The sequence below is a fragment of the Gymnogyps californianus genome, chromosome 5 (genome assembly GCF_018139145.2).
Source record: "Gymnogyps californianus isolate 813 chromosome 5, ASM1813914v2, whole genome shotgun sequence".
NCBI lineage: Eukaryota > Metazoa > Chordata > Aves > Accipitriformes > Cathartidae > Gymnogyps > Gymnogyps californianus.
Window position 1 is genome coordinate 17,540,268 of NC_059475.1, and position 24,503 is coordinate 17,564,770.

Consider the following 24,503-nt stretch of genomic DNA (forward strand, 5'->3'; position numbering starts at 1 on the left):
AGTCCAACCGAAATTCTCTATTTTTAGCCTTTCAGCTACTTTCAGATAAAATTCCTGCAGATAGGAGTAGCTGTATAGGGCAGATAACATACAACTCTGAAACCACAGATGACCTCATGCAACTGCAAAGAAAGAAGGGTCTGTTACTTAAAACAAGGCTAAAATTTAACCCAGCTATACTAAAATTAAACAGGGAGTGTTTTACAGTCCCATTACAAGACATAAAACAACAGTCACCATAAATTCACGGTGTACTTATTTGTAAGGATGTAAAAAGAGTAATTAATAACCCCAAAACAGCTTATCTCTGAGCCAGTACAACACCAAAGCTTTCCCAGGCTCGTTGGAGATTTTACAAATAGCACTGAGAAGCTATTTTAGCTGTCATTTGAGAATTATTTGTCCAAACTGAAAAGTCATTGCTCTTTGTCACAAGTCACAAGACATTTTTTAGTGTTCCACACTTTTAGTTGACATTACGGAGAGAAAATAAATAAATGCAATCCAAACTTTCTAGAGAGTGCTTCCATGTGTAAGAACACTTACCAACCACAGAGATGAGTGAGCACTGCACACTGATTCCTCATCATGCAAAATGCACTGTACCTTCCTATCTTCTACTTCACCCTTTCTGTGTGTCACCCTATATACCAAAAGGCACCTGTTCCCTTTAAAATGCCATTTATTTCCAATAGATTGAAGTACTGTTCTGAGTACTATCATTCAAGTTTATCTTAAGTATTTAAGGAGAAATGTGTAAGGAATGGATATGTCACAAGTGAATCAATACAGATCAGGGTGCTCAGTTAGCATCCTTTGGGATGTGTTGCTCACACTTCTTTTGGTTTGCAGAATATTTGCTGGATATTTCTTCAGAACAAATCCTTCATGAAGTTATCACATACTTCCAGTTGTGGAAGAAACACTCTGAAAGTTCTTTTCCTCAAGAAAAAACTTCACTCCTTAACACCGAATGAACAGTTTAGATACACGAGTGAAATAATCCTAAGGTAAAAAAATTCTTTCACCCCCTCACCAAATCACTATAAGAGATCAGTAAAGGATTCAAACCATTTCTCTTAACTCTCCCTTTCTTTCCTTAATACCAACATAGGCAAACCTATATTTTTTAACAATGACATAGCCTCTACCTGTCATCTGATTTTTCAAGCACAGCCAGCATTGAAATAAAGGGTTACAAAGCACTTAACTGTTAATTTGAGATTATAGAACAAGTCTGATTTTTCCTGGCTTCACGTCACTTGAAAGGAGAAACTCCATTTGTCATAAGGAATGAAAACCAGGACACAACAAGGCTTGCTATCACTCTCTCTGAGGAATTGTAGGTGGAGTTATATAAACAACAGAGCAACGATCAAAGGGAAATCTTAGGGACCGTAATATACTGAGGTATTAAAGGAACAGAGCCTTTTATCTATTGTGGAGGAAGGAAGTAGAGCATTGAGACATGTGTAATATATACAATTAAAAATCAAAACCCCAAGCGAGTCCCAAAAGAGACCGAAATCAATTAAAGTCTGTTTTTTTCTGATTCTGTTAAAATGACATGAGAGAACCAAAAATGCAATCTGCTACAAAAATTACGCTCCATCACCTGGAAAAGCCAGGCATTCAACTCTATTTTAAGTTGAATTTTTCCCCACATCCTATGAAACAAGCACTGTTCGATCACAGACCATGTCCTCATTCACTGCCAGTCTAACTGAGGCTTACCTTGTCCTCCACTCTGTTCAGCCTGGCACCAATCGTGTTACTGCCTCGATCTTTGCTTTTTTCTATGGAACAAGAAACATTTTCAAATTAATATATGGTGGTATAACAAAATAGCAGCAAGCCACAACAGGGTGTTTTTACCTAGCCCACCAACGCAGTGTAACTGAACACCTTTGCCAGGCTGGTAGTTCTATTCCTTGAAAGCAGCTTTTTGTTTCTTTTAATAGCATTAGCCCACACCATGGCTTTTAATAGCCCTTAAGTTTAAGGCACTTTCAACCTTAGTTTTATGCTTTAACCTGGGAGAACAAAACTGTTCCCAACTTAGCTAATGTTTTAATTGCTATTTAAAAACTATCTGCCACTATGCAAAAGACTCTACAGCCAACTTGAACAATGCATTTGGTAACATTTTATCTTCTTTTCCCCTATAAACTATATAGAAACATGAGTTTGGAAATGACATTAACACAGAGTTTTCATCAGCCAGACTTGTCACAAACAAACTTAGTACTTTGTGCTCATTTTCCAGTCTCTTTTCAAAGCTATCAAAGCTCTATGTGAATATTACTGATTTCATAGGAACTCTGTGATCATAGCAGGCCATTTTATTGAAAATATGGTGAGTCTCGGAGAGATTAGAGCCAACATTTTGAAATCTTCAGTGAAAGTAAGTGCTTTAAATATCTAAATAAGAACAACCCTATTTTAAAGGTGTTGATGACTAAATATTATTGTGGATGCCTAAACTTCAGACCACAACTGGTTGGCGCTGTTTAAAAATTTGGCAACAAAATAAAAAGTATTTTAACAAGTATTTTCCATTAACTATATCTTCAACAGGTTAACTTTAGACACATTCTTCATATTAACTTACCTGAGACGGAGATAAAAAGAGATGGCTTCCCTATGGATTGGTCCAACCTATAAAACAAAAATAATCTTTTTCAGTTTTTATCAGCCTGAACCAGCATCTTCACTTTCTCTAGGTGGAGCAGGGAGACCTCTTCACAAACAAGCAAAGTTAAGTTCAAATAGTTCTGGTTTGTACTGCAAGTGAAGCGGTTGCTTTGGGCTAAGAATTCCTTGAAATTAAAAAAAATAATAACAAAATGGGATTAGACTTAGATTGGTCTTTAGCTTCTTTAACCACTGTAAAGTTTTACCATGCCCATCGCTTTTCCACGTGAACAGCATTGTTTCCTCTTTTCCTTATTCTTCTGCAGCTTACTTGTTGCATCTATCTGTTGTCTCTTAGTTTGCTCTTAAGTGCAATTCTACCAAAGCAGGTGACAGTATTTCACTCTGTACGTATAATACAGCCCCTAACATATAGGGATTACAGTGTATAGTCAAAGCTAGCAGGGAGTGAGGCAATACGTGTAAGTATAATGAAAATTTTAAGTCCTGATCATCTGATTTTTAAGCTCTTTGCCTTTTCCTTCCTGTGTGAAAAGAAAACTTTACTTGAATGCCATTTTATATTCCATAACTTTGCACAGTCCTACCAATATGGCACCTGTAACCCTGTCAGTTTTTGATCCCCAGCGCCAATCACTGACTTATTTACAAACATCCCTCTGCTGGTGTTTACGGATACAGACACTGAACTTTAGTGACATACCTCCTCTGTAACTCCTTGATTCGCACCATCAGGTTGAGGTGACCCTGAGAATACTGCTCAATAACATCTCGGACATCATAGGGCTTTCTAGCTTGCTGTAAAATAAAAAAAACCAAACAAAACATGCCTTTAAGCCACAGGATGTAGGAATAGTCTATGGTAATGTAGATTTTTTTCAATAGTAAACAGTAAGTTCTTTTAACCCCTTTTAACACTGCGTAAACATTTGAGATACTTTGATTGTTGCCATGATCATACATTTTTTGTAGAATAATTATGACAGTTCTGATTTCATCCACCTTTTTGTTACTACACATCTACACAGCTTTCAAGACATTATCCACTGAACTTGAGGCGAAAAGAACTTGGGGCCAAAAAATTATATCTGGCACTTTGCTCAGAAGTTTGTGGTCACTCTAGTTTTCTTCTGGAAATAAGGCTCATACTCCTTGGCCACCGAACAGTAAAGAGGACTTTCACACACGCCAGCCCTTATTCTCAGTCAGCAGTAAGACAGCTGGAGTTCTCAGTTCAGCTTTTAACCATGGGAAAGTTAAAGCAGAGTCCTGGCTGAAGGTGCATGACTGATCTCCTCTTCCAGAAAGACTGGCTGAGCTTTCAAATCTACTGGGAAATACTGGGAAAACATTGGTGCAAGGAATGATGACGGAGAAAGCCCTGTGTCTGTAATTTGCACTTCATACATGGAAAGCTTTAATCTGACCTATTAGTAATAAAAACACTTTTGTGTAGTATTAAAGAAAAAGACCATAATTTTAATCAATAAACAACAAGACTAACTGGAAAGCAAGTGAATGAACTTGTCGAAGTGCAGTGACAAATTAAAAATATCTTAATCTTACATCCAGAAACTAGAGTCCAATCGGTGCCAGAGCTACGTATGAGAAGCAGCAATGAAGCTCTAACACAACACAGGAGAGAGGAGTAGGGTGTAAACTTCACACATTAGACTGAACAGTAACACCTGAACTTAACGTTTTCATAGAGAATTTCTTAAAGATGCTAATCAAATCTGTCAAACAATACAGTAACAATAAATGATATGCCAGCAAGTCGATGGAGGTGATTCTGCCCCTCTACTCCACGCTGGTGAGACCCCACCTGGAGTACTGCATCCAGCTCTGGAGTCCTTGGTACAAGAAAGACATGGACCTGTTGGAGCGGGTCCAGACGAGGGCCACAAAAATGATCAGAGGGATGGAACGCCTCTCCTATGAGGAAAGGCTGAGAGAGTTGGGGTTGTTCAGCCTGGAGAAGAGAAGGCTCTGGGGAGACCTTATTGCAGCCTTTCAATACCTAAGGGGGGCTTATAAGAAAGATGAGGACAGACTTTTTAGGAGGGCCTGTTGCGATAGGACAAGGCGTAATGGTTTTAAACTAAAAGAGGGTAGATTCAGACTAGATATAAGGAAGAAATTTTTTATGATGAGGGTGGTGAAACACTGGAAGAGGTTGCCCGGAGAGGTTGTAGATGCCCCACCCCTGGAAACATTCGAAGTCAGGTTGGACGGGGCTCTGAGCAACCTGCTCTATTTGAAGATGTCCCTACTGACGGCAGGGGGTTGGACTAGATGACCTTTAAAGGTCCCTTCCACCCCAAACCATTCTATGATTCTATATTTCTGACTCATTCATTATGCTGTCTATAGATACTCTGTAGATAATTTTCAAGGTTCGGTGAAAACCTTGGTTACACTGAGTTACAACTTTTCCTTTTGCATCTTTTGAGAATAAGGAAAAGAGTTTACAGTGGTAGCTTCTAACATACCACAATTTGTATCCCACTTGAGGTCTCAGAAATATTTTGTCACCTGTACTTCAAAAGCAGGAGATGTCTCTACACTGCTTAACGTTATTTCACACGCTGCAGGTTTTCCTCAATTCCATGCCACAAATACCTTCTTTTTCAAGCCAAAGGAAAGCGGGATGCAATATAAAAACCAGGCTGTGGCACCTTCACGCAGTCCCCTGCACCTGCCTGGGAGGCAGCTCCCACATTTTAGGAATCATTACTTTAATAATCTTTACTCATATTAATATCACTTCATCAAACAAATTATATTTCAGTCTGCCAGATTCCCCAAAGCCAACTGCAAACCTTGGGTGAATATGAGATACTCTCTAGTGGAAGGCTAAACAGGAATGGGAATTGCTTCAATCTAACCAAAGAGCACACAGAAGAATTCCCAAGAACCCTGACCAGTTACACACATATAAATCATAACTAACATCCACAAAGAAAGAAATATGATTCAGTGATGGCATAAGCCCATAAGTCTTTCCATGGACTAGTACTGTAAACATGATGATATTAAAAAAAAATGAATTCTTGGATTATTTTTGTACTATAAATAAGCAAGAGAGAAATCTGCAAGATCAGCTTGAAAACTCCAGGTTCATAAAAGCTGTTCAGTAAGAATAAAGATGCAGAGCTTTCTCCTGCTGTCCTCGTACTCTGGTGCAGGTGTCTGACAGTAGAAAGAGTAGGTAAGTCCCTGCCTGTTTTTCATTTACTGGGCTTCTCTCTCTTTAAAACAAGAACTGAAAACCTGGAGTAAATAGAATTTATGAATGAAGCTTAATTTCTGAGTGAGTAGGACAGGGTATTTAATAGTCAGTACTGATTATTCTGTAATTACTTCATATTGAAAGCTGATCTTTCAAGAGAAAATACTCTTGATGTTGACAACTTGTTAGTTTTGTAAAAGGAAAGAAACCTGCAGCAGGCAATGGATGAGTACTGCAGAAACAAAAGTAGAAGCCAGCCCCACAGTTTTCCTTAACTTCTCTTCTTTACTTTCGTCCCTCTGCTAATTAACCAATACTCATGGAAAAAATCTTCTTAAATGAGTTAAAATTTCCCCCATCATATAAGAAAGTTTGCAAAAGGCACAAAAGCCAATGTCAAATATTAAATATGCACCACTGGCCGTTGCTGTTCCCTAGTAACTGCATGTGCAGGGAGGCAGACCCAGGAAAGGGTGAGGGGAATCCGTGCAAGGGGAATTTCTGGGAAATGTAACCAAATAACAGTCAAATAAAATGGGTAGAACATCCTCTGAAGCACAGGACACTCTGAACCACATTGTTTGCTACAGGCCAGTGTGGAGATTAGAAAAGATTACACACACAATTCATGATTCATACCATAACAAATGAATTACATAGGATAATGAATTACAAGACTATAAATGCAAGATTTTCCAGTGAAATTGTAACAAACCAGAGAACAGTTACTCACGTCATCAGTGGAACTGTAACCTGGATTTTTAGTTTATGCTATGTATAGAATATTTGCCATGGTGAAAAACATAACACAAGTTAAAAACATATTTTAGAAGGAAACTGATTTACTCAACAGGAAGAATTCACATGGAAACAGAAAAAAAAGATTTCAAAATGACAATGGGAAATCAGATTAAATCCCTGGTCTCCGAATCTGTGATGGATATCACAGTTGTATCCATATGCATAAGTCTTAAGACATTTAGAAACTTTCCTAATTGGAAGACAAAGGTTATTTACTCATGAATCCAGCTAATGGAATAACCAAGTATGGTGATTTTCTTTCTGAAATTCAGTTGTAAGGTTAGACTGTGCTGAAGATAGCTGATTTATAACTAATATATGAAATTCATTTTTGGTAGGTGGGGTGAAAAAAGCCTAAAAAGCCATTGATTTCTAAGTACTGTTCCTTAACCGTGAGCTATTCACCTTAACTGAGGCACAGGACTTGTGTTGATTACTAGTAGAATATGATCTTTCCTACACAATTTGAAACAGTCCTACAGACTTTACAAGAGCATAAACACATCCATAAAAAAGGTATTAATTCTTTATAATATTATGCTGGGTTCTTACACGGACATCATCATATGGACTTTATTCAAACCTGGACTTTAAAATAGAGCATAAATTTCTCCCCTTCTTTTAAAGAGGAAATGATGCCCAAGTGTGATGCTTCATAAAGAATTGCTTCTCATGTCCTTTGAAATTTCTTTGTATCCCTGTTTAGCTTCTCTTTATTTATTTTATTTAATTTTTTTTAAAACAGGAAGGCTCTGCTTTCTAACTGACTTTTGTCCTTGTGGTGCCATCACTCCCTGTTATTAATTGAGCTCTTAAAAAAATGTATCTAGGCAAATTTAGGCATACAGGTGTATCCTGCAAACAGCTGGTATAGTTTAAGAACCATGCTGGGACCTATTTTGCAAAATTTTCTTCTTCCTCTCTTTCTTCCTACGCTTCCCCTCCCCAAAAGGTTCAGAGGCATCTCTAAAAAATACTCCTTTTAAGTGCTGGCCTTGCAATTACTTACGTTCCAGCTAATTTTAAGCATGAATAGTCCAATGGACTTCAGCTGAAATTTGGTTTTTTTTCAAAAGTTATAGAAAAAAAAAATCCGAATTTTCTTTTAGGAAGATACATTTCACATAAACACGAAAAGCTTAGAAGGCAAATATCTACCAGAAAACAGCTATGCAGACCTCTTAAATGCTGAAAGATACATTTTTAAAATGCATCTTCTGCTTTACCTTAATTTCAGATATTGCATTGGACTGGTTATTAGAAACTGTATAGTCATTACTTGGCACATGTTTAAACATTTTAATTTCTTATGACTATTTTATGTGCATACAATAGAACAAAGCAGATTTGCAACATACTTTTGAGGCAAGAATAATGACAGTGGTTATCTCCTAATTACAGGAGAGATTTTGAAAAGCACCTTGTGGCTTGAATTTCAAGGTGACTTTGCGCATTAAGTTACTTAGGTGCTTTTGAAAACTGTACCTTTGGTGCTCTCCAAATTTTTAAACTCAGTCATAACCTTGTACTCAGAAATTATGGAGAAGTATCAGATATCCCCCATACATTCCTATTGGGAGATTCTGCTTCTGACAGAAACAGCAGCTTATCACTTGTACGCAGGGGTGACTTGAGATACGTTTCACTTCAGCCTAACTGACATTTTTAGTTCTTTAGTAACAGCTAATATTGATAGCTCAGGAAGAAGAAAGACTACTAAAGAAGGACGAGAGACAACCTTGTTGAGGATTTTGTAGATGGCCAAGACCAGGTCTTTTGCAGATGTGAAAGTGAGAGTACAACTGAGAAGCCAGATTAGCAACTGGGATACCGAGTACAAACAAGTTTTAAGTATGAACTGAATAGTCTCATTCTATTCAGTCAAATGCTTTTTCAGCTTCTATCAAATCATCTGCCGCAGGGGAGTTTCGTTTATTTGCCAGGTGGATAATGTTGCACACAGTGTTCAGGCATTTTCAAAATCTGTTTTTGACAAATACCACTTGGGAGGTAGATACATAATGTGTAGATTTCTTGTTTCTAAGCAGTTTAGTTAATACCGCAGCAAACATTTTATGATCTAAATTTATGAGAGCAATGATTCAGTAATTACCACAGAGCAGAGGATCACAATCAGGTTTTAGAATGAGAATAAATTAAAGTTTAATGGAACTGGCCACATTTAGGCAGTTTTTCACAGAACAGCAGTGGACACATCACTGGAATGGGCCACGTCCCTTGCCAAGTTACAAGTGCTGGCCAGCAAGTGTTAAGGATCTTCTCAACAAAATGACTATAAAAATTATTTTCAAGTAGTCCAGACATTGTGCCTTTCTTAATTTTAGTCTAATAAAAATAACAGGTGAAATGTGCTAGCAGAAACTTTCTGAAAGCGCTCTGTCCAAGAAAACCCCGGACATGGGAGATTTCAGCCTCAATGGTAACAGTCTGAATACATTATACATAACTGAAACAAATTACTGAAAAGCTCAGGCAACCTTAGCCATAAATTAGCTCATGAATTTTAGTAAAAATAAAAAGATTCAAAGTAGAAAATTGCTAAAGAATTCAGGCAGTTCTTCTAAATTTCAATGAAGAAGTCAGAATCATGGTTTTGAAGTAGCAGCAAGCATCGCTTTACAGAAACAATGATCTCTTGGACTGTTAGTCATCACCATCATCATCTTTTTGATCCTAAACTTTGCGCCCTTCAAATTTGAAGGAAAAAGGACACCCTCCCTTTTTGGGAGGTCTAGATTATGGGTGGGAAAGCTTTTTAGTCTATTGTAAGCAGTAGTGGCGAGGTGATATATGAAAATGGATGTGGGCAGTTAAGCCCCTCTCTTTCTTTGCATTTTCAGTTGTCAAGCCTGTTCGCCGGAGATTGTCCCTTAATAATTAATCTTAAGTAATATATTTCTTACATATATATATATTCACCTGGTTTAAATCAAGCTGAAGGCTGTTGACACGTGTTTTTACTGGATTAATGAAATTGATTTAGAAACCACATTCTTAGAAAGTTTGCAGTCAGAATTTTTTATTCAGACCAGGCAACAAGGTTAATTAGCTACAGTTAAATGCTTACAGTATCGCAATATCACAGCAAGTGAAGTGGCACACAGGAAACGTATGTTAGCGAGGGCTAGAGGAGTAAAGAGAACCAATATCTCACAAACTGGGAAGGAGGTCTCCTACCTATGCAGAGGGGAGAAGGGAAAAGGAAGGAGAAACCTTCCAATACGCTAACAAACTTCCACCCCAGTTTCTTATCAGGACTTCTTTATCATTGAGTAAGAGACAGAAACAAGGCTAAGGTAGTATTTTAATCTCTAATCCTACTGACTTGGCATGACAGCAACATACAGCTCAGAATTAATGGAGACATATGAGAATGTTTGCACTGCGAGAAAGAGACAGCGATAACAGAGGGTTAAGGGTCAAGTCCATTACCAGAAAATAACATTTTAATTCAGAATTTCAGGAGTTTAGTCTATTTCCAATGCATCCACAGTTGACTAACCTGCTGCTAAACGACCACCCTGTTGAAGGAGGAAGAGAATAGTGGGTGTAGCTCACCATTACTGAAATGAATTGTGTTAGTTTCTCTTAAGTTGCTAAAAAAAAAACCAAAAAACCCAGAAGAATAAAAGGGTTTATTTAGAAAAGGAGCTTTCTATTCATAACTCACCTGAAACTTTTTCTTTGCCACAAAATACTGCATCCTACGAATCACCTTAATTGCAGCGCGGTGGTGTTCTCGCAGCCTGTGGGAAAAACGAGGAAGGTGAGTGGGGTGAAAGAGCATCTCCATCCAGACAATAAATATAACAGTCTGCAGTAAACGCTTCACTAACACGTGAATCTGTAACGTAAGTAGTTGCAACTCAGCCTGGGAGCACAACACACTATTATGTTGACCTTCCCCACCTTTCAAGAAGGCTATAAAAATCCAGGATTTTATCTGACCTATGCTAGGTTTGCATACATATCACAGTAAAAAGAGGTGTCCACATAACCTCCTCCTATGTCTAAGCAAACCTCCACCCATCTTTCCCAGTTTCATTTCCACAAAAAAAAAAAAGAAAAAGCTATCAAGTTTCTGCATATTCAGCCATGCACAGCTTTTATACACAGTCACTCTAGAAATCCAGCTTTTGGTTTTTTGTGGGTTTTTTTGTGGTACCCCCCTCCCCCAAGTCCTGTACAATGTGTTTCTTCGCTTATACAAATTTGTTTTTCAAAAATTATTTTAAAAAAACACTTTAAAGATTTTTGAGTCGTTGACTGCTAAACAATCCAAATGATCTTGTGGTAGCTGGATGCAACATCTACATACACATGAATCTCAAAACCGAACTGTAAGTGTATATAAAGACAAAATAATCTGAAAAGTCTTTAAACAAATATATCCCCTCTTCATGCACATGCATATGAACTCATAACAGAATTAAAAAATAATAATTTGCTCTTTGTACTTTAAAATAACAGATTTTCATAGTATCGGACATTATTTTTTAAACAGTTCATTAACAGATATTTTAAATTTTTCAAAGCTTGCAAAAATTACGTATTTTTCTTCTTAACATTAAAGTATCAAACATTTAAGCTGTGCTGATGATTTATTCTACTTGCTTATTTTATTACTCTTATCAAGATGCGCTTAAATGACACTATTGCACAATCTTTATTTCCTTTTTAAATGCATGAACATCTAGTATTTCTAACTCTCATCCCAAATAGACTTCTAGTGATGGCTTTGGGGAAGCAGCAGTAAAAGCAGAGTTAGATATTCCAGATGTTTTATCTTTATAAAATTATTATTAGTAATACTGATAGACCGGCATATTGAGATGTCACTAGGCAGTACTTTCTGTCCGTACTGAACCTGACAGCTTTCATACTCACTATGGGATGGAAAAGCCATATTTAAGTTCTGTACAGGTTTGGGTCTTTGGTATGATATAGCATGGTACCACCCAAGCCTCTTCAGTTAAATATAACCTGGAATTTTACTGAGTATTCACGTATTTCCTCAGGACAAATTTCCCCCAGCAAACAGAAGTTCTGCATGTGCAAATGGTGGATGTCTGTCCTCTGAACAGCATGGCAAGGGTAGCTGGGGTGTTCCCTTTCTGAAAACTCACACTTTTTAGTGGGAAAATAGCTTTCTGCAAAGCCAAAAACAGAACCAAAAAAAGCTCTCATTTTCTACATGTAGATACGGCCTCTCAGGTGGTTTCCTTCTGTTACAGAAATTGTTCAGATTTAGCAACGACAGAAAAGATTACTTTCTCCGGATACAGTGTAAAATACAGTTGCTTTTCAAACTAATAATGTACACCTTTTCACTACAGGTCTACAGATTGCTAAGACTGTAAGTACATTTATATAAAGCGACTGTGCCTCAATAGTTATGCACCGATCCGTGAATCTGCAGTTGGACCTGTATAGGGAGGCCCTTCCCTCTTAACACCTTACTGAGGTGTCTGAGAGAGACTCTCTCCAGGTCCCTGCTCCCACAGATCTCACTGCAAGATCATAGTTCATGTTATAAAAATGGAAATTTGATCCTCCTAACTGGAATGGCTGCCTGTTTGGATTGAGTCCTGGTGAACGGAGTTAGCCTAATGCTAGTTTGTGGTATGCCTGTTCTGTGAGCCCTTGTTGCACAACTCTGCTGCTAGGGACAAGGACAACTTCCCCAAAAACCGAAGGAAATAAAGTGTTCGAGGTTTTTAAGTTCTGCTTCACAGAGATGGGAGCCAAAAAGATAAATGCTGCTTAATTTGCTATTAAATATCAAAGGCGCAAAAGTGTAACTGTCATGCAGCTATACATCCTATACATAAACGCACACAAAAACATCTTATGACAAACAGAAATAAATTTCAATTGCAATAAAACTGCTTGTAGTATTTTGGTTTATGCCTCATTTCCTCTGGGGTGTTCTTCACAGTCCATTATTTCTGAGTAAAATATTTTTCTTTGGGACAGACGGTCACTAGTAAAGCACACCAAATCCCTCGTTCTCTATCTAGATGACGAGTCTCATCTATAAGCAAGACAGCCAGATATTAAAAATGATATTGGCCATTCAGTGAAATAACAAAACCATACCACCAAAATTATTTTCCAACGCAGCTATTTTACATCAATCATTGTTCAGTGCTAACATGAACTTCCATGCCAGGAGGGAAAGTTAATATTCTCATTTTATTCCTTCCCATTTCCAGCTCCAGTAGGAAACCTTACAGTAAGCTTGTTTCTGCTTATGCTGTAAAATCTAATTCTGCACAACAGGCTGTCCTGATTCCCCAAGATTAAATGCTTCTGCAATGAGGGAAGGGAATAAAGGATTTAATTAGTAGCCAAGGTTATGATTCACGGTTGTTTGATCTCTTTCGCAAACTGGTAACAAATGCTTTAGTAAATTGAGAGCTTAACCATTAACTCGTGATATTTGTTTGTTCAGCCACTTGTGACATCTCTGAATTCTGGTTACAGAATGGCTGTCTGCAACCTCTGGGGACATACAGCATGCTTAGATGCCATATAGCCACTCAATACATTACCATCCTCAGAGCAAGAGTTTCATGAATACCTTTTTTTTTTTTTTTTTTTTAGGAGTGTGGTGGGAAATGACATCATCTGAGAGTGCTTACAGACAGCAGCAACATACCTTCGCTGCACATGCATCCTCACAGCGAGCGGGAGATGCCCTTTGGAGAAGTACTGCTGTGCAGAGTGAGTCTCCGATGGCAGAGTTGCCCTCCCTGAGCCCCTGTGGAAGGGGTTTTTAGGGACTACGGGGATACTCTAGAGACCCTGCCTGCTTCAGTGCAGCTGTGGGAGCTAAGCTCTCTTGCAATTGAAATACCTCATATTTTTACACGTTTGGTTTTGCCTAACTTTGGGAGAAAGCTTGTTTGATAAGTGCGTTAGCAACAGGGTCAGCAGACAAGGTTTTTGCCCTTTTGTTAACGAAGCTATTTTCCTCTCCTGGGCATTCATCAGGCTTTGAGCCTGTCCTGGTTTCGGCTGGGACAGAGTTAACTTTCTTTTTAGTAGCTGGTACAGTGCTGTGTTTTGGATTTAGTGTGAGAATAGTGTTGATAACACTCTGATGTTTTAGTTGTTGCTAAGTAGCGCTTATCTTAAGCCAAGGACTTTTCAGTTTCCCATGCTCTGCCAGCAAGCAGGTGTGCAAGGAGCTGGGAGGGAGCAGAGCCGGGGCAGCTGACTTGAACTAGCCAAAGGGGTATTCCATACCATGGAACGTCATGCCCAGTATATAAACAGGGGGGAGCTGCCCGGAAGGCGCGGATCGCGGTTCGGGAACTAACTGAGCATCGGTCAGCGGGTGGTGAGCAATTGCATTGTGCATCACTGGTTTTTTTTCCTTCCCCCCCCCCCTTCTTTTGTTGCATTCCTTTTCATTACTATTATTATTATATTTCATTATTACTATTGTTAGTATTATATTTTACTTTAGTTATTAAACTGTTCTTATCTCAACCCACGAGTTTTACTTTTTTTTTTTTCCTTTGCTTTCCTCCTCCTCACCCCACTGGGAGGGGGAGGGGGAAGCGGCTGCGTGGTGCTGAGTTGCTGACTGGGGTTAAACCACGACAGAGCCTCACCCTCACCATACCCATTAATCTCATGATAACCAACATCCAAAGGGACTTGCCAGTCATCATTTGAGTGATTCCAATAACCATCAGTGTATTACCTTCAAAAATAAACAGTAGTTTATATGCCTGTAAAATCAAGCTAAAGACTACTGCTTCCAATACCAGACAACATCTCAGCCTGCACCTTTCCGAAGAAAAATTGCCAATAGCTTTCACTGGCTACCAGTAATTTTCTTTCTCAATATAAACAGGACAACAAGATCACTTTGAACGCAGCACATACTACATGACATTTCCCATGAACTTAAACTCATAGAATTAGGTCCTGAAGCCGCCAATGAAGCTGTAACATTGTCAGAACCCGTAGGAATGATCCAGAAGGATGAAGGAGGATATAACAACTCATCAACAACAGAAAACCATCCCGGTGGTAACAGGGTCAATAGATTCATACAAACCTACATTATTTGTAGGTATAAACTAGGTTTGCTGTATTTGTGCACTGAAAATGTAACCTGTTGTGGATGCAGGCACTCCTCAAAGCATAAGAAATGAGGACAAAAAAAACCCCTGGCAACAAAATACAATGGATTGAGCACCCACATTACAAAAGAAAGCCTGACAGAATAAAATGACTAGAAATCATTAGTTTTTCCTGCCTCCTTTTGTTGTTAGGATACTTAATCTACAACAAGTCATTCAGAGGAAACCTGATCTCTTCATTAGTTCATCAGAAATCTGGATTGGAATTTCACGTAATTTGGAAAACAAGCATGCTAAAGAACTTCAGGTAATTTTACAGACGTTCTTATTTGGTTGGAAAGTTGTTATACATTTATAACTGCCCCAAACGATTGTAATGGAGCCATTTGTACATTTGACTGCAATTTTATTCATTTTTCACAACACAGCCAGCCAAAACCTCAATAGGTTTTGCAAGGTGTGGCTCATTCCCCAGTCCCGCACTCACCGACAGCCACAGTGAATGTCACCGGCTTCAGCCAGCACCCGCCTGCCTCCTTCCTGCAAGCGGACCTGCAGGGCCACCCCAGAAGAACGCTTTCTGGGACCAACGCTAAGATTTTTGGTTACAAAAAACAGGTGGCTTTACAAAAAAGGAAGTAAGCAGTTGCATGGTTTGGTTGTTTTACGTTTCAAGAAAAATAATTTTTATTTTTTTTTTAAATGAAGTTTTACAAGATTAATCCCTATTCCGAAATACACAGTTCTTTCATTAAAGAACAAGAAAGGAAAAACAATTACTAATTAGAAATATTTATTGTCCTTACAAAGCTGCTGAATTTTATATCAAATCCTTAGTAATGCCATTAGAAATTTGTTCCTCTTTTCATCTCAGGAAGGTGTTCTACTTATTGGTTTAGTGTTAACAGAAATATTAAAGCAACAAGACAGAGGAAAGGTGGTGCTAATTTCCTATTTATAACACTTGCCTTTTTGTTCATTTGTAGAACATTTTATTATCAGGACCATAAAGTTTGGCACAGACCTCCCAACATACACGGACGCTGATATTATCGGAGTTAAAAGGTCAACGCTGTCTACTCAGAATGAGTTTAACAAGAACGAAAACTCAGTAGGAGAGCGCCACAGATTTATAATGTCTTTTACAAAATGCCCATTTCTCAGTAAACCTAACACTGATTTGAAGTCAAGCTCAGTTTTTGAACATATTTAAATTCTCTGCAGTCATCTTAAATTTCTGACTTAGGACAGAGCTAATGTATTAAGAAAGAAGGCTGAAGTTGGTTGGCCTGAAGTTTTTGGCACTAATCGTTATTTAGACTTGAACTTTAACACATCAGACTTTAATAATATGTTATGCATGTGAACAGAAATATTTTTTCCATTCAGGCACTGAAAAGCGTTCCTTGTCACAGAATCTGGTGGACAAGATTCAGAGTAACTACATTAAGCCATCTCATTAGTGCATTTAAGTCTAATGAAATCTTTCATCATTAGTCCTCCAGGAGCTTTTGGTACAGAATTTGCTGTGGCTCAAGGTTATTCTTCTCTTTTCACACGTTCTGACATTCCCTGCCCATTACAGTTGATGGGAGTCTCTCCATACTGGGCAACATTTTAGATGTCATAAGTTGGAAGGGATTAGGTTGCATCGCTGTGTGTTCTGTAATAGGAAATGCTTGATCATCATACCCAGGAACAAAATCAGAATCACTGATTATTTCAAATAACGTGGGCTACCCAGCTTTTCCTTTCATTTGTTGCTAGAACTTGGCAATTGTTTGCCATCATTATGATACGTTAATCAGGGGCTCTCAAAATATACCCTGGCCCATAAATGATTCACAAAAACCATCTTATGGACAAACCAGTAAAAGCTGCCCAGAAGCATTAGAAAAGTATGACAACACTTGAAGTTACAAAACTGAAGTTTTATTAAATGGGCTTCAGCCAAGCTTAGTGTTTACATAAATGCTCCCCTAACATTTTCAATGTATGAATGTGTTTATTTTTAATGGACAAACATTCTTTACTACACCTTGCCCTCTGGACTTCCCATCCATTCATGAAAGTAAAGTTAGAAACTAGTGACAAGACAAATGAAATGAATTCAGCTATCCCCCACATTCCTCATCTCCAGGGTCTTCACAGGTTTAAATGCAATAGGAATACAGAAATAATAGATATATGTAGAACAAGGAGAATCACAAATAGCAGGTAGGCTAGATTTTTAAAACTTCTTTGGTCTTAGCAGTCAAAGGCATTCTAGTAATTATTGGCGAACAAGTAATCTGGTTATGAAAGATCTACGTCTACTGAACTCTTATGCTTGCAAATTGGTCATGAACAGGTAAGATTTCATCAAATGCATTTGTTCACCTAGGCACTGAATAATTCAATGTCAGCAGCAAATTATATCTATGAAGACATTCGATTAATAATTTCTATAGAGTAGTATGTTTCAAGTGTTTAATTTAAAAAATATGAGCTGCTTTGACTTAAATGCACGTGTCGCATAATGCAATTTCTGTTCCCTACCTAGGGGAATGCAGGGGCTGACTTCCCATAGGAGTATTAGTGATTATAAATTAAAAAATTGCTCCGCAAGAGTACTCTGTAAGAGTAATGTCAAATTCACTCTTTTGGTGAACCCTTCAGCCAGTAAACATCTTGGTATTTATTTACTGAATGTGAACACAGTCCCAGGGGAATTAGCTTAAGCTGAATTAACATTTGTAAGCTCCTCTCCCCACTATGTATCCTCCCAACTATCTGTGGTTGGTCTTTTTTTTATTTAAAATATGTAATTTTAAATCCACAGTCATCTTTTAATGGATTTGTATTTTATTTTACAGCAGCTTTCATGACTCCCTTCTCAAAAGTCATGGGCTTAACTCAGAAATCTTTTCATGTAGTTATAGCAATCCTCTTTTCTCTACAGATAGTCTGGTTTAGCTTGGTTTGTGGATTTTTAAGAGACATGCAAAAAAGAACAAGTTTAAAAAAATACATTGCCTTTGGAGGATTTTGATGTTTTAATATCTTCAGTTACTACTAATAATAGCCTACTATTATAAGAAATGTTTTAACAAGAAAAAAAATTGTGTAGGTTTTTCATAGTCATGCCATTGGAGCATGGTATATAAATGGGGGAAGCCATCGGAAAGATGCAGCCTCCCTGTGGGGTGGGCAGCTCAGCAACCACAACTCAGAGCGTGACGTGACCTTCCCCAGCTCTCGGCTGCGTCTCAGCAGAGATGTAACACTGGCATACAGCTGGAGAAAGGCACACCCGCTGGCTTCAGCATGGCACTGGGGCTTTTCTCCTGCTTTGGGAGCCTTCACGCAGCGATGGCAGCTGGTGGGAAACCTGATCAGCCGCATTCGGCAGGTCAGAAAGCATCCCGAGCTCTGCACCGGTGGCCTGGGAGAGGTGTCCAAGGGGCGGTGGGGAAGCAGGAGGTGGAGGTTCGTATGGAAAGGGGAAAACAAGCTCAAGTGACTTGACTTGTTTCAGGCGCTAATAGCAATTTGAGACTCAGAGCAACTCTGGAAAATAGAGCTCATCAGTCTAGCCCTTTAAAATATGCTCATATCAAGGCAATCTGAAATGAATATTTAAATGCAGGCCTGAGAAGGGAAAGAACCATTGCTCTCCTGACCTTTAGTTAGCACAGGTAAAACTAATAACTGCCATGTGGATCAGCAAGAGATGGCACGAAGTGCAGAAGTTTTTGGAAGCTGTTCTTCTGATAGGGAATACAAGTGTCACAAGGGGCTTGGCTTCAAAACTCACCTGAAGTACAAACTCTCTAATATCTATACTGCTGCAAGACTACTATATTGCTGTAACTCAAGGTGGATCATTTTACAACTGAATTTTCAAGAAGAGCTTTCTGCAAAGCATTTATGTGATACCGGGAGACTGGACACAGGATAAGGAAGATAAACACACCATTAAAAGCAAAGTTTTCAAGCATGCTGACCCTCTACTCCATTCCCACTTGTCCCTCTATTCCTCAGCATATCCTGACAAACAAAACAAAAACTGGTTTCCAGCTAAACAGAAGAGAATCCAGAATAGCTAAACAGCATAGGATTTTGGAGTGCAACGCTCACACTTGTTCAGCTTCTCTTGGGGGAAATGGTCCAACACATAGTATGTCTAGAACCAAGACAAATTGCTGTAGCTAGAATAAAGATCATGCACACGTTTTCAGAACCAATGGTATGCTGGGGCAAACAGATGTAGCATCAGAGATTTCCTTTGTGGTCTGCCCACAATGATGCTAGCTAAGAACATAACCCTTACTATAAATGTTTGTGTTGAAATCAGGCAAGAGCATGAGATTTCTTGTACATCCTAAATCACCTTTGCTGTATATTTTCACAATTCTGTTTTTACTTATGTCTGTTACCAGGGTATGAAGAGTTGCACAAAGGACATGGGGGGGGGGGGGGGGAGGGGAATAGGAAAACAAAATTATTTTTGGAAGGGACTGAAATACCCTGTAGAGAAAGTAGGAAAAATATAAAAAACAGTTCCCATTTTGTCAGAACTGGCTATTGTTCCCCAACTTTGGTGATATCATTATCCAATACCAATTGATATTGATACGCATATCAAATCACAGTGAACCTTTATTCAGCTCTTCACTCTCTGCATCTTGTTGAGTCAGAAGGCAGTTGTTTTTTTATGCAGTTTCAAGGCCAAGCAATTTGAAAGTAACTAGACACAAATGAGATCACACATAAGTAAATAATAATGTACGGCACTGTCTTACAGACGTAGTCTGACAAGTTAAACTCTTTTTCTGAAGAAGTTGAAGACAGAACACAACGGAGCTGTAGTTCAGTGCACACAGAAAGCCACGGATGATATTATTTTGCAGCATCTGGTTAAGAGCAATCTTTTCAGATTAAAAATTTTTTTTTTTTGCAGAGCTTGTAATTCATGGCTCTGAATTATACAAGGAAATGCAGAGCTACAATCAGTGATACCAGGAAGAAATAACTATATTGCCCATGGTTACTTGCCTCTCTATTGTTGGCCTATTAAACTTCAATATTGATAACCTTTGAATATTAAACCAGCTGATGTTACACTACTTCATTACGCTCAGGAAGTTGTTAACACTACACGGTTGCTCTTTGTTGTATTCGTTGTAGGGAGTTACAAGACGACTGCAAACTCAAGGCTGAGTTTGGCTTTTCTATTTGGCTTAAATTGCATAGCCCAGAATACACATCAGATACAACCTGTACACAAAAATATCTAATGCTGAGTATGAGATGTAAAAGCATCAAAACTACAATCAACTCATTAAGAATTCTCAATTATTTGTTTCCACTCTACATAATACTTTAACATACTAATTTAATATATGCTGTATCCCACATCTTAATTAAGACTCATCACATAATACTACTAATAACATCCCATTTAACCTTTTGTTTTGAGACAAAAGAAATAAGCTTTTATTAGGTCCGCTACTGACGCAGTTCATAGGGGATCCATGGAAGGTCAAAACAATATTGCATTGCTACTTATTTAACCTCACAAAATGACTTTAGCGAGAACCTCCTTCAGTTTTTTCCCGCATCTCAGTAATATGTGTAGATTTAAATAATGGTGAATGGAGACAAAAAAGTTGTTTCTTCTTTGTAAAATCAATCATAGGCAAGAGGTTAGATTCGCTCTTACACCCTCACAAGTTCAGGCTATTCTACCAAGGCAAAGTAGGTAAATCAAGAGAGTATCTCAGCTGTTCAACACAAATGAAAGTCATTACACAGTTGTGACTGACAAAATAAAGCAGCTCTCCTGTTGCAGAGACAGACATTACAGCAGGAAAAAATATCTGAAAGGAAAAGGCCATTGACCTGAATAGCAATATTTACATTACCAAAATCAGTGACAATACTATTTCAGAAACCCTAACATTTTCCATGTTGTTTTCTACTACAGAGAGGATTGGCAAATTCTCCTGCCATTTAATAATGAAAAAGAGAAGATGGAAGTCGCTGCTGTGAAGCTGTTTCTAAGCACTATATTTTGAAATCATACCGTATCAAAAAACCCGCCATCATTGCCACAGAAATCAACTGAAAAACATAAGGCCAAATTCTGGACTGATTTACACCATGAGACACTAGAAGGGACTGGAAGTTGATGGACTGTTAGGTCACCATGGCTTCTGGCCTGCCATCTCTGTAGGGGCTCTGGATGTAACTTATGCAGAATGATACAAGTGTCTGCTCACAGCTGCACTTTTTAGTGGGTGTATCCTCCAAAACTAAAGTGATAGAAGACTATAAACATAAGGGTGTTGCTATAGTAAGTTGCAATGAAAAGCATGGCAAACCTTGAACAGATAGCATTAGGACAAGGGGACTTCACTTCCCATGTCAATGCCAGAATGTCACTTCAGAAAAAAAAAAAAAAGCAGTTACAAATGTAGTTCAAAACTGCAATTTTTGCAACTGGAAGCATTCTCAAGGATTTCTTATTTTACAATGGTGGAGAAACACATGGGATTTCAACTTGTGGAGAACAGCCTTTTCCTATAAATCACAGAGCGTAATCTGAAACCTAGAAACAGCACAGGGGCTCACATTTATGGATTTAAAACAGATGAAGAGCAAGCATGCTCTTAACCCTTTCCCCATAATTTCTTCCCAGTACAAAATGAAAATGAATATGCAATTACTGAACACAAATTATCTTGGTAAAAATCAAGATGAATACAATTCTGTAAACACTGAAAACTTCAGCTCTTTGACCGACTTCCCTAAGGACACAAGCACAGAATTGTCCTAAAGCAAAGCCCTGTAAAACTGTTAGAGCATAATCCACTATTCGGACTGTTCTTTCATCAACTTTTATTTAAGCAGTTTATCTTGTTGAGATTAGGATCTCTCTTATAGAGCAAGACCTGGCAAACACAGGCCTCTGGTTTTGAATATCAGGCCATATTTCACTGGGAAAGAAGTAACTAGCAGCCTGTCATCTCACCATAAGGTTATAAACTCCTTAATCAGGCAATAGGAGAACTAATACTAACACATTAGCGATAATTTCTCTTCAGAAATATCTAAGAGCATTAAGATGATATAAAGAGTGTTTATTTATTGTCTTTTAAGATCCCCATTTCTCTATCATTTTAGCCTCTTTTATGGCTAACTGGACAAAAAAAACCCCAAACCCAGCATAGCCTGTTCAAACTTGAATCCTAAGACGCAGGCTTTTTTTTTTTTTTTTTTTTTTTTAATAAAAAACCGCAGTGTAAAAGAATGGATTGGAATATCAGCATTGCCAAGAGGCATTAGTCTATACCTTGTCAGGGTCAGGGTTCCAGTACTTCCAGAAATTCACTCACATACGTGATACAACGGTATGATTAAAAACAGAAACGGGCTTGGATTGAAATAAAGTATGATGGTATGTCATGTTAAATCTCTATACCAATGTAATATTTTAGAGCAAACCCTAAACCAACCAACCCAGGACAGTTGAAAGGAGAAGAGGAAAGATAATTTTAAGCTTGCTGCAAGATCACTTATCTGCACACACAGTATTTGCCCGTGGTAATCCAACCTCTGTCCCTTCATTGGCTGCAGTTCAGTGAAGTGGTACTTTTGTCCATGCCTCCTGATGAAAAGCTAGGGTGTTTCTGTACTTCACTGAAAAGGTTGCAATTCATAGGAAAAATGTCTCAAGTGGCAATGATGGGCACTCGAATCTTTTTCAAATGAAGTAGTAGCTACCTGAGAACATTAGAAAAATGCAGCATGAAAATTAATTTCGTCTTAGCTACTTGGTATGTTGTGGGAGTGTCCAAAAAATGCAGTCATGGCTAAAATTTTGTGCTACAATAATCAGAGAGACAACCTAAAAAAATCTGAGCCCTTTTGAAATAGCTTGCTAAAACTCTCTTATGTAACTGTATTTGCAAAGAAAGATTTGGGGAAAACAGAGTGTAAGAGAGAATTTATGTTATTAGCACAATTCTTTTATGACCAACATTTGATATGTCACATCGTGTGTTAGCAAATCTCAATGACCATAATAGTCACTACGACTTTTTTTTTTTTAAATCATTTCAAACCAAAGACTAACTTTTTAACAAACTCAGACTTTATGGAAAATTTAAGATTAGACCCTCAACTGCTTCACATTCATCCTATTATCACTACAGCTTTTTAAAGCCGCAGTCCAATTTCAAATACAACCTCCCTTGCTTCACTTTGGTCCTGCAGATGCTCAGATGCAGATCTCATCTTTGTCTCTTGTGAACCCAAGATGATATTTGCATACAAACACCTACGGATGTCCCCACTGGGATTTCCAAAGATGTCTATCAGCTCATCTAATTATGTTGGAACACCCAGCTCTGAAAAATCTCCTAAGGTACCTAAATAACTGTGACAATCTGACCTATTCCATATGTAACCAGATGTACAAATTGCATGAGTATGAAGGAAGAGGCACTTCACAGCTTGAAAGCCACTAAAAAATATGGACAGTATCACATTTACTGAATTATGTGTTCAAAATGGTTAGCTAGGTAAATCCTTCTTTAAAGCACATCCTGTGCAAAAGTTCCTGCCTAAATGTACCAAGTTGCTTTGAAGCCCCTCATCTCACCAAAGCGGGTATAGGACTACACGTATTAGTAGACTTATTGAAGTCAAGGGGAGAACACACGCCTGAACTTACACACTTGCTTAGCATATCATGGGATCAGTAGAAACTTGAAAAATTTGTGCATACAAGAAAACATTTAAGATAGCAAGTGTAGATTATATATTGAGGAGAATTCTAGATACACACTTACTAACTAGGTTCATATATTTTGTGTGGAAAATCTGACCTGAAACATCTGAGTTCTCCTGTTCAATCTAATAGTTAAAGAATATGCTGTGTTATTACTATTGCAAAAAGACAGGGGAAATTTTATGAGCTGATATGCTGGAGACAGAAACTGGCTGGGACTAACTACTCTGGTATGTGAACTCCGTTTCTTTCTATGGCTTCAAAGCACAAGCACAGCTCAACAATGTATTTTTTGGCCTAGAATTATTCTCTAGTAAGTTAGATATGGAAAACAGCATGTGTTTTAATTACTTTCTCCCTCTCAATTCAGAAACTGTTAACAAGCCTGTTGTATCTTCCAACTTAAGTTCTGTTACATAGAAAAAAATATTTTGCTTAATATTCCTATCTCATTGTGTAAATATGTGATGATGTTTACAGAATGATTTACAGTCAAGTACTTTGTTAAAAATATCAGCCTACTTTGTAACTTTACAGTTTTGCAACACACATTTCTGCAAAGCAACATTTCCTCGATAAGGGTGGAGCATCAGCTCAACTACACTCAGCATAGCAGACAGGAGTCTCTTGATCCTGGCCAGTTTTAGGTGGGCTCTATTTATTCTAGAAATATGTTTTCAGTGGTATCGATACAGTCAAGGAATCCAGTATTCAAAGAACTAATATGAGCATGCATTTCTCTTGGCAGTATCAGCACAGAGAAAGTTAAACGGAAATGAAAACTAAACTACCAACATCCAGAAGAATGACTACAGTCCAGGATGGACATTCATTTGAGGGAACACACTAGTAGTGGAATTAAGGAGGGCTCAGCATTGCTACCATTTATGTTATACCTGTCTGAGAATCAGGGGATTCC

The 24,503-nt window shown here is 38.1% G+C and overlaps 1 protein-coding gene across 1 annotated transcript in view; it reads right to left on the bottom strand.

The window, feature by feature from the left end:
• Positions 1-24,503, bottom strand: part of KCNQ1 (potassium voltage-gated channel subfamily Q member 1) — a 368,161-nt gene that overhangs the window by 105,316 nt on the left and 238,342 nt on the right. Inside the window, exons 12-15 of the mRNA XM_050897770.1 lie at positions 10,380-10,455; positions 3,359-3,453; positions 2,612-2,658; positions 1,735-1,796 (exon numbers count right to left, since the gene is read on the bottom strand). Coding sequence (XP_050753727.1) covers positions 1,735-1,796; positions 2,612-2,658; positions 3,359-3,453; positions 10,380-10,455 — 280 coding nt within the window. The remainder of the gene's footprint in view (positions 1-1,734; positions 1,797-2,611; positions 2,659-3,358; positions 3,454-10,379; positions 10,456-24,503) is intronic.